The sequence below is a fragment of the Mya arenaria genome, chromosome 3, assembly GCF_026914265.1.
Source record: "Mya arenaria isolate MELC-2E11 chromosome 3, ASM2691426v1".
Lineage (NCBI taxonomy): Eukaryota > Metazoa > Mollusca > Bivalvia > Myida > Myidae > Mya > Mya arenaria.
Genome location: NC_069124.1, coordinates 92,247,057 through 92,258,174, shown reverse-complemented (window position 1 = coordinate 92,258,174; position 11,118 = coordinate 92,247,057). Strand labels below are relative to the sequence as shown.

Here is an 11,118-nt window from a genome sequence, read left to right as displayed (position 1 = left end):
TATACCGCCCCAGTGTTGTGTTGCTAGCCATTAAATGTCTTCACAAATGACAGTAATACTTTCGGCCTCATTGCTAAACACGGCCACAAAACTTCTTTGTTAAATATCGTTAAATGTCCGCCACACTGGGGAATATCGAGTTGACAAAATTACCACCTTGCCGCACACCGCAGTCATAATTTTCCATTCAATTTGCAACAAAAGGACGGCTTTCTGTGTATCAAATTATTGAGAAGAGGAGATTTTAGACATGGTTTATTCCTGCTGCAATTAACGTATTGATGATGGCGAAACAAATGGAAAATGGTTCTCTAGTGAGAATGAATATTGAACACAGGGCATTGGGTCCTCACTTGACACATGCGTCCATTATCTGCTAATTAAATATCGCAAATACAAACAGTACGTGCGAGCTTAAAATTTTACTTCAAAAACTATTTTATTAAATTATATTTAACAAGACCGGATGTGTGGTTAAAATCACAGAACCTGTGTTAGCATATTCATGTAGGTTAACATGACAATGGAACAACGTAATCGTATAGATGACGAAGATTTTGCCTCAAAATAAGTTTAATGTTCAGGTTCTACGTACATGTTTACTGGAGTAGAGACACACAGAGTCATGATTAAAGTCCTTTCTTTATCAACATTGGCCCGATTGTTCACAACTTTGTTTAGGTTAACACTGTGATAAACATCCAGATCAAAACATACTTGAAAATTAACAACGATTACGTTACATTCTTGTTTATTTTAACGGAGTTAAGAGCAATCGAAATGGTATTGAATATGTCATTGTTATATTGCATGTAGGGGTTGTTGACAGTGCTATATTGCATGTAGGGGTTCTTGGCATTGTTATATTACATGTAGGGGTTGTTGACAGTGTTATATTGTATGAAGGGGTTTTTGGCATTGTTATATTACATGTAGGGGTTGTTGACAGTGCTATATTGCATGTAGAGGTTCTTGGCATTGTTATATTACATGTAGGGGTTCTTGGCAGTGTTATATTACATGAAGGGGTTCTTGGCATTGTTATATTGCATGTAGGGGTTGTTGACAGTGTTATATTGCATGAAGGGGTTCTTGGCATTGTTATATTGCATGTAGGGGTTGTTGGCAGTGTTATATTGCATGTAGGGATTGTTGGCGTTGTTATATTGCATGTAGGGTTTGTTGGCAGTGTAAATTGCATGAAGGGTTGTTGGCAGTGTTATATTGCATGTAGGGCTGATGACTGTGTTATATTGCATGAAGGGGTTGTTGGCATTGTTATAATATATGCAGGGGTTCTTGGCCTTGTTAAATTGCATGAAGGGGTTCTTGGCATTGTTATATTGCATGTAGGGGTTGTTGGCAGTGTTATATTGCATGTAGGGGTTGTTTGCAGTGTTATATTGCATGTAGGAGTTATTGGCATTGCTATATTGCATGAATGGGTTGTTTGTTGTGTTATATTGCATGTAGGGGTTGTTGGCAGTATTATATTGCATGTAGGGGTTGTTGGCAGTGTTATATTGCATGTAGGGGTTCTTGGCATTGTTATATTGCATGTAGGGGTTGTTGGCATTGTTATATTGCATGTAGGGGTTGTTGGCAGTGTTATATTGCATGTAGGGGTTGTTGGCAGTGTTATATTGCATGTAGGGGTTGTTGGCAGTGTTATATTGTATGTAGGCGTTCTTGGCATTCTTATATTGCATGTAGGGGTTGTTGGCAGTGTTAAATTGCATGAAGGGGTTCGTTGCATTGTTATATTGCATGAATGGGTTGTTTGTAGTGTTATATTGCATGTAGGGGTTGTTGGCAGTGTTTTATTGCATGTAGGGGTTGTTGGCAGTGTTATATTGCATGTAGGGGTTGTTGGCCGTGTTGTATTGCATGTAGGGGTTCTTGGCATTGTTATGTTGCATGAAGGGGTTGTTGGCATTGTTATATTGCATGTAGGGGTTGTTGGCAGTGTTATATTGCATGTAGGGGTTGTTGGCAGTGTTATATTGCATGTAGGGGTTGTTGGCAGTGTTATATTGCATGTAGGGGTTCTTGGCATTCTTATATTGCATGTAGGGGTTGTTTGCAGTGTTAAATTGCATGAAGGGGTTCGTTGCATTGTTATATTGCATGTAGGGGTTGTTGGCATTGTTATATTGCATGAAGGGGTTGCTGGCAGTGTTATATTGTATGTAGGGGTTCTTGGCATTCTTATATTGCATGTAGGGGTTGTTTGCAGTGTTAAATTGCATGAAGGGGTTCGTTGCATTGTTATATTGCATGTAGGGGTTGTTGGTATTGTTACATTGCATGTAGGGGTTGTTTGCAGTGTTAAATTGCATGAAGGGGTTTTTGGCATTGTTATATTGTATATAGGGGTTGTTGGCAGTGTAAAATGGCATGAAGGAGTTCTTGGCATTGTTATATTACATGTAGGGGTTCTTGGCAGTGTTTTATTGCATGAAGGGGTTCTTGGCATTGTTATATTACATGTAGGGGTTGTTGGCATTGCTATATTGCATGTAGGGGTTGTTGGCAGTGATATATTGCATGTAGGGGTTGTTGGCAGTGTTATATTGAAAGTAGGGGTTGTTGGCAGTGTTATATTGCATGAAAGGGTTGTTGGCAGTGTTATATTGCATGTAGGGGTTGTTGGCAGTGTTATATTGCATGTAGGGGTTGTTGGCAGTGTTATATTGCATGTAGGGGTTGTTGGCATTTTTATATTGCATGTAGGGGTTGTTGGCAGTGTTATATTGCATGTAGGGGTTGTTGGCAGTGTTATATTGCATGAAGGGGTTTTTGGCATTGTTATATTGTATATAGGGGTTGTTGGCAGTGTAAAATGGCATGAAGGAGTTCTTGGCATTGTTATATTACATGTAGGGGTTCTTGGCAGTGTTTTATTGCATGAAGGGGTTCTTGGCATTGTTATATTACATGTAGGGGTTGTTGGCATTGCTATATTGCATGTAGGGGTTGTTGGCAGTGATATATTGCATGTAGGGGTTGTTGGCAGTGTTATATTGAAAGTAGGGGTTGTTGGCAGTGTTATATTGCATGAAAGGGTTGTTGGCAGTGTTATATTGCATGTAGGGGTTGTTGGCAGTGTTATATTGCATGTAGGGGTTGTTGGCAGTATTATATTGCATGTAGGGGTTGTTGGCATTTTTATATTGCATGTAGGGGTTGTTGGCAGTGTTATATTGCATGTAGGGGTTGTTGGCAGTGTTATATTGCATGTAGAGGTTGTTGGCAGTGTTATATTGCATGTAGGGCTGATGACTGTGTTATATTGCATGAAGGGGTTGTTGGCAGTGTTATATTGCATGTAGGGGTTGTTGGCAGTGTTATATTGCATGTAGGGGTTGTTGGCAGTGTTATATTGCATGTAGGGGTTGTTGGCAGTGTTATATTGCATGTAGGGCTGATGACTGTGTTATATTGCATGTAGGGGTTGTTGGCAGTGTTATATTGCATGTAGGGGTTGTTGGCAGTATTATATTGCATGTATGGGTTCTTGGCATTGTTATATTGCATGTAGGGGTTGTTGGCAGTGTTATATTGCATGTAGGGGTTGTTGGCAGTGTTATATTGCATGTAGGGGTTGTTGGCAGTGTTATATTGCATGTAGGGCTGATGACTGTGTTATATTGCATGAAGGGGTTGTTGGCATTGTTATATTGCATGTAGGGGTTCTTGGCCTTGTTATATTGCATGTAGGGGTTCTTGGCCTTGTTATATTGCATGTAGGGGTTGTTGGCATTGTTATATTGCATGTAGGGGTTGTTGGCAGTGTTATATTGCATGTAGGGGTTGTTGGCGTTGTTATATTGCATGTAGGGTTTGTTGGCAGTGTTATATTGCATGTAGGGGTTGTTGGCAGTGTTATATTGCATGTAGGGTTGTTGGCAGTGTTATATTGCATGTAGGGGTTGTTGGCAGTGTTATATTGCATGTAGGGCTGATGACTGTGTTATATTGCATGAAGGGGTTGTTGGCATTGTTATATTGCATGCAGGGGTTCTTGGCCTTGTTAAATTGCATGAAGGGGTTCTTGGCATTGTTATATTGCATGTAGGGGTTGTTGGCAGTGTTATATTGCATGTAGGGGTTGTTTGCAGTGTTATATTGCATGTAGGAGTTATTGGCATTGCTATATTGCATGTAGGGGTTGTTGGCAGTGTTAAATTGCATGAAGGGGTTCGTTGCATTGTTATATTGCATGAATGGGTTGTTTGTAGTGTTATATTGCATGTAGGGGTTGTTGGCAGTGTTTTATTGCATGTAGGGGTTCTTGGCATTCTTATATTGCATGTAGGGGTTGTTGGCAGTGTTATATTGCATGTAGGGGTTGTTGGCAGTATTATATTGCATGTAGGGGTTGTTGGCATTGTTATATTGTATGTAGGGGTTGTTTGCATTGTTATATTGCATGTAGGGGTTGTTGGCATTGTTAGATTGTATGTAGGGATTGTTGACATTGTTATATTGCATGTAGGGGTCATTGGCATTGTTAAATTGCATGTAGGATGTGTTGGCATTGTTATATTGCAAGTAGGGGTCCTTGGCTGTGTTGAATTGCATGTAGGGGTTGTTGGCATTGTTATATTGCATGTAGGGGTTAATGACAGTGTTATATTGCATGCAGGGGTTCTTGGCCTTGTTAAATTGCATGAAGGGGTTCTTGGCATTGTTATATTGCATGTAGGGGTTCGTTGCATTGTTATATTGCATGTAGGGGTTGTTTGCAGTGTTATATTGCATGTAGGAGTTATTGGCATTGCTATATTGCATGTAGGGGTTGTTGGCAGTGTTAAATTGCATGAAGGGGTTCGTTGCATTGTTATATTGCATGAATGGGTTGTTTGTAGTGTTATATTGCATGTAGGGGTTGTTGGCAGTGTTTTATTGCATGTAGGGGTTCTTGGCATTCTTATATTGCATGTAGGGGTTGTTGGCAGTGTTATATTGCATGTAGGGGTTGTTGGCAGTATTATATTGCATGTAGGGGTTGTTGGCATTGTTATATTGTATGTAGGGGTTGTTTGCATTGTTATATTGCATGTAGGGGTTGTTGGCATTGTTAGATTGTATGTAGGGATTGTTGACATTGTTATATTGCATGTAGGGGTCATTGGCATTGTTAAATTGCATGTAGGATGTGTTGGCATTGTTATATTGCAAGTAGAGGTCCTTGGCTGTGTTGAATTGCATGTAGGGGTTGTTGGCATTGTTATATTGCATGTAGGGGTTAATGACAGTGTTATATTGCATGTAGGGGTTAATGACAGTGTTATATTGCATGTAGGGGATGTTGGCATTGTTTTATTGCATGTAGGGGTCCTTGGCTGTGTTGAATTGCATGTAGGGGTTGTTGGCATTGTTAAATTGCATGTAGGATGTGTTGGCATTGTTATATTGCAAGTAGGGGTCCTTGGCTGTGTTGTACTGCATGTAGGGGTTGTTGGCATTGTTATATTGCATGTAGGGATTGTTGGCATTGTTATATTGCATGTAGGGGTTGTTGGCATTGTTAGATTGCATGAATGGGTTGTTGGCATTGTTAAATTGCATGCAGGATGTGTTGGCATTGTTATATTTCAAGTAGGGGTCCTTGGCTGTGTTGAATTGCATGTAGGGGTTCTTGGCATTGTTAAATTGCATGTAGGATGTGTTGACATTGTTATATTGCAAGTAGGGGTCCTTGGCTGTGTTGAATTGCATGTAGGGGTTGTTGGCATTGTTAAATTGCATGTAGGATGTGTTGGCATTGTTATATTGCAAGTAGGGGTCCTTGGCTGTGTTGTATTGCATGTAGGGGTTCTTGGCTGTGTTAAATTGCATGTAGGGGTTGTTGGCATTGTTATATTGCATGTAGGGGTTGTTGGCATTGTTATATTGCATGTAGGGGTTGTTGGCATTGTTATATTGCATGAATGGGTTGTTGGCATTATTAAATTGCATGTAGGATGTGTTGGCATTGTTATATTGCAAGTAGGGGTCCTTGGCTGTGTTGAATTGCATGTAGGGGTTCTTGGCATTGTTAAATTGCATGTAGGATGTGTTGGCATTGTTATATTGCAAGTAGGGGTCCTTGGCTGTGTTGAATTGCATGTAGGGGTTGTTGGCATTGTTATATTGCATGTTTGGGTTTCCGGCAGTGTTATATTGCATGAAGGGGTACTTGGCATTGTTATATTGCATGTAAGGTTTCTGACAGTGTTATATTGCATGTAGAGGATGTTGGAAGTGTTCAATTGCATGTAGGGGTTGCTAGCAGTGTCATGTAGGGATTGCGGACAGTCACGGTTAAATATATTGTATGTAGGGATTGCTGATAGTGTTTTATCGCATGAAAATGCTGCTGACAATAATATATTGCATGTAGGGGTTGCAGACAGTGTTATATTGCATGTAGGGGCTGCTGACAGTGTTATATTGCAATGCAGGGCTTGCTGACAGTGTTATATTGCATGTAGGGGCTGCTGACAGTGTTATATTGCATGCAGGGGCTGTTCCCAGTGTTGTATTACATGTAGAGGCTGTTCACAGTGTTGTATTACATGTAGATGATTTTCACAGTGTTTTATTACATGTAGAGGCTGTTCACAGTGTTGTATTACATGTTGAGGCTGTTCACAGTGTTGTATTACATGTAGAGGCTGTTCACAGTGTTGTATTACATATAGAGGCTGTTCACAGTGTTTTATTACATGTAGAGGCTGTTCACAGTGTTGTATTACATGTTGAGGCTGTTCACAGTGTTGTATTACATGTAGAGGCTGTTCACAGTGTTGTATTACATGTAGAGGCTGTTCACAGTGTTGTATTACATGTAGAGGCTGTTGACAGTGTTGTATTACATGTAGAGGCTGTTGACAGTGTTGTATTACATGTAGAGGCTGTTGACAGTGTTGTATTACATGTAGAGGCTGTTCACAGTGTTTTATTACATGTAGAGGCTGTTCACAGTGTTGTATTACATGTTGAGGCTATTCACAGTGTTGTATTACATGTAGAGGCTGTTCACAGAGTTGTATTACATGTAGAGGCTGTTCACAGTGTTGTATTACATGTAGAGGCTGTTCACAGTGTTGTATTACATATAGAGGTTGTCCACAGTGTTAAATTACATTTAGAGGCTGTCCACAGTGTTGTATTACATATACAGGCATTTCACAGTGTTATATTACATTTAGAGGCTGTTCACAGTGTTGTATTACATATAGAGGCTGTTCACAGTGTTGTATTACATATAGAGGCTGTTCACACTGTTGTATTACATGTTAAGGCTGTTGACAGTGTTATGTTGAATGTAGGGGTTGCTGACAATGTTATATTGCATGTAGGGGTTGCTGACAATGTTATATTGCATGTATGGGCTGCTGAAAGTGTTACACGTTATTGCTGCCAATGAACAGTTTTTATATAATTAATCGATCTCTATTTTTATTATGACTTTAGATAGAATTTACGCTTCCGAATTCTCTTTACCTTATATTTGAAATGCAGCATTAAGTAATATGGTGATTTGCAATCTCTTTCTATATCCAAACAGACAGACCCAGTAGCCGGTGATATCAGTGCATTTCACACATGACATCCTATCAAAATGATCACTCTATCGGTAATACGGCGTTATTATAGCTAGCTCTGATTTGATAGAATGTAATTTAAAGCGATGCTCCGTAGTAAACCAGACAGACAAATACGGTATGAAAGAAGCTTTGATCGATATGAAGCATGCGAATACCAATATAAAGGCGGTTTATGGCCAAATGGAGGCGAGTGAAGAGCGGGGATATCTGGTGTCAGAATTGAAAGAAAGGCAAGGGCGTCGACAGAACCTGCCGTCACTGCGAATTCATGTCAGGCTGTACAGCAAGCCCGTACTTTCTTTTATTGTACAGAGTAATAGCCAGTAATACTGCATGGTAATGGATAAACATAAGATGAAGACGTGTTACAATAACCTTAAATTGAATGGATTAAATACATCAACATCGTTGTCTTTCGTTATGTTGTCATGCATATGTCGTTTGTTTGTCATTACTTTTGTTGTTTGATCCACTTGCCATCAAATAAGGTCATAGCAAGTTGTTGTTTTTTATGTGCTAGTCCCTTAAAGTAGATGATATTATATGGCAGTCTGGTTGTATAATCCAGTAGATACTGTTGAAGGTAGTATGTAAACTAGATAGTGAGGTATCTTTGTGGACGTATCTTTGTGGACGTATCTTTTCGACAATAACAATCTAATGATAAACACAAAAACATACACAAACATGATCACATTTAAAGGCACAATTCGCAATCACAAAACCATTCAAAGGCATCTGTTAGCATATCCGACTAATTCCGACCGCCCTGGCGATGCAATATTGCCGTATCTGAGCTCAAATGTCGCTACTAATTGCCTTAGTTTTCCTCAGAATGTTTTTATCTCATAAGGCTGTCGGTTTCCCATGAGGTATTGATAAAGGCAAACGGCAGACATGAAGTACTTCATGATAACATGTTAACCATGTTTTTATTTGATAGCAAAACAGTGGTGATTTTGTTATTTGGGTTAAGAGTGAATTTAGAAGTTCAATTAAAGTGTTAAAGCTATTGTCTAATCTACACCCAGTTTTACAGCATGAAATACGTAGCATGTGATAAGTATGTTAGTAATTCGGTTGTGTTGGCAACTGAAACATGCTCCAGTCCCCAGTCATAACCGGTCGGGCATTGTATGTAATGTGTCACTGAAATTAACTGTGGTTGAAATTTGTCCGAAACCAAGAGGTCATCTGAAAGAATACACACAATGAGAAGCATGGCTCATCTCTGCAATCACCCTGTTACATAGACATACCATCGGGCGAATTGAGCCACTGATACTAACTTTCTGTGTTCATGAACAAAGCATGTCTGTTGAAGACTAAAACCATGTAGAGAGAATACACCAGGCATTACGGTAAATGAAGGAAATTCTGGTAATGAAATTGATCCCGCGAGAGTGACGGATTGCCGCTGGAATATTCATCTTGTATTGTGGCGGTAATTTCGTTATGTCGGGCGGTAGCGCCCGCTGGATCGATGGCTGTCGGGCATACCAGCCAGTGTCTATCTGGACGGAGCAGATATGTAAATAGTTGAAGTATTTGATCGCATACGTCTACTGTGTTGGTTTGCGGATCTTTAAACAAACTGTTTTTAAAAAAATATTATTGTAATTGTATTGGATGTTTTTGTATTCATCGTTAGTGTAGACATGAGAAAGTCTGTTTTAGACAGACTTAACTTGGATGCTGTTCGAGAGCGTTATCTCTGTACCTTGTTCAGATGCAATGAATTTTAGTATGACATTCTCCTCGATCAGAGGCATAAAGATCCAAGTCTGATACACACCAGGAGCTGATTAGTACATTACACGCTTACACTTATACACAACAATTGCATTCATTTAAAAGTTATCATGATACGACTGGCTGTTCTAGCATACTAATTAGTTCATATCTCACTTATACATAAATAGTATTTTTCTGTGAAAGTCATGAAAGGCGTGTTATCCTCAAGTACAAAGCACTTAACTCTATACCGGCGTTTGGTGAACGTGAAGTGAGAAACTGTTAACTTTATTTCAATTTGCTTCCTTAAAATTAATGAATAAAAAAACATTTCTCACTGTTTTGTGTGGCCGTGGATAACACATGGTGCCAAATGAAACAAATAACTTCCCGATAATTGTAATCAATTAGCCATGTTGATAGCCATCACGATGCCTTCAATTAGTGCGCCGATGCCCCGAGGACGCTGTGGTAATCGAGCGCGAGATCTCCTTGTTGCCGCGTGCTATTGTCAGCGTCACCAGGCGCTCTCTCCGGTAAAACGTATGGTGACTGCATGTCGTGAAGGATACTTTGATTTCAACAAATGTCGTAGAATAACGCCATTTGTCTGTACCTATTTATTCAGCGAAACAACCAACTGGCTATTTTGGTCACAGTTTATGGTCTTCTGTCAAACATTGATCCTTTAAAATAGTCTTTACCCATCACCTTTCAAATAATAATGACATAATGATGTCTTTTTATCCATTATCCAAGATAATTTTCGATTGAAAACGTAATTTATATATACATATTGGATCAATCTGATCTATTACACACCGAGATTAAATATGAATCAAAAATCATTGTGGACGTTTACACAAAAAAACCTTATTAAGTATGCATCCAAGATCATTGTGGACAGTTACCATGGTTACCTTAAAATGTAAACTAGATTTTCAGATTCTTGCTATGTTTTAAAAGCAAAAACCACTGAAAATGAGTCCATTGCTTTTTAAACATCGTTTCTTCTTATGTTAAACGTTATGTTATCAATGCGGCCATCAGCATTTTCGGACACAGTCGGGTGTCGTACTTGAAATACAAAGACAATTGATAACTGACCTTTTATCTATTAGTTCCTACTTTAGTTCCCACCTATTTAGCACACCCAAGGGTAATGGTGCTCATTCGTGTTCACTGTGGACCAACCCACGCACAGAGCTTGGAAGTATGAGTTGTAGCTTCATCTTGGGTGTATCTAAATGTCTACACCTTAGTGTAAACGGATACATCTTAGCGTAGTTGACTACATATAAGTCTAAATGGTCACATCTAAGTGTGAATTGCCTGTTAAATGGGACGCGTTATTTAAACCTACATACGAATTGCGTTATCAAAACTATGAGCTAAGAGGAATAAAACCAAAGCATTTCATGAGGCAAACATGTACCCAGTTAATGCCCTTGCAATGCGCTATGATAAGGTGGATTATTCTTTGCCATTCAATGAACTAGTCCTTGAATTATATTAAAAACTGAATAATACCATTTTCAGGTAATATGTTGATTTAGTTGAAAGACATAAACACTCCATTTTGCATTCCACTGTCAAGTTCAAAACATATCAAATCAAGAGTTATTTCTCGAAGTGATTAAAGCGGAGGAAGCCATATTCAGATTTCCATTACCCCCAAGATCTCCCGCTGAAAACGATCACATCGTCGCAAATTGAACAAGGAGAGCTGACTATAGAGTTGTACATGCCATCAGGCAAGCACTTTGGGTTTGCCACCAGGCAAGCA

The 11,118-nt window shown here is 39.2% G+C and overlaps 1 protein-coding gene across 1 annotated transcript; it reads right to left on the bottom strand.

The window, feature by feature from the left end:
- Nucleotides 1-5,325: 5,325 nt before the first annotated feature.
- Nucleotides 5,326-5,874, bottom strand: LOC128226437 (putative mediator of RNA polymerase II transcription subunit 26). The gene has a single exon (XM_052936312.1). The coding sequence runs from the start codon at nt 5,872-5,874 to the stop codon at nt 5,326-5,328; it is 549 nt and encodes a 182-aa protein (XP_052792272.1).
- Between the last annotated feature and the right edge of the window lie 5,244 nt (nt 5,875-11,118).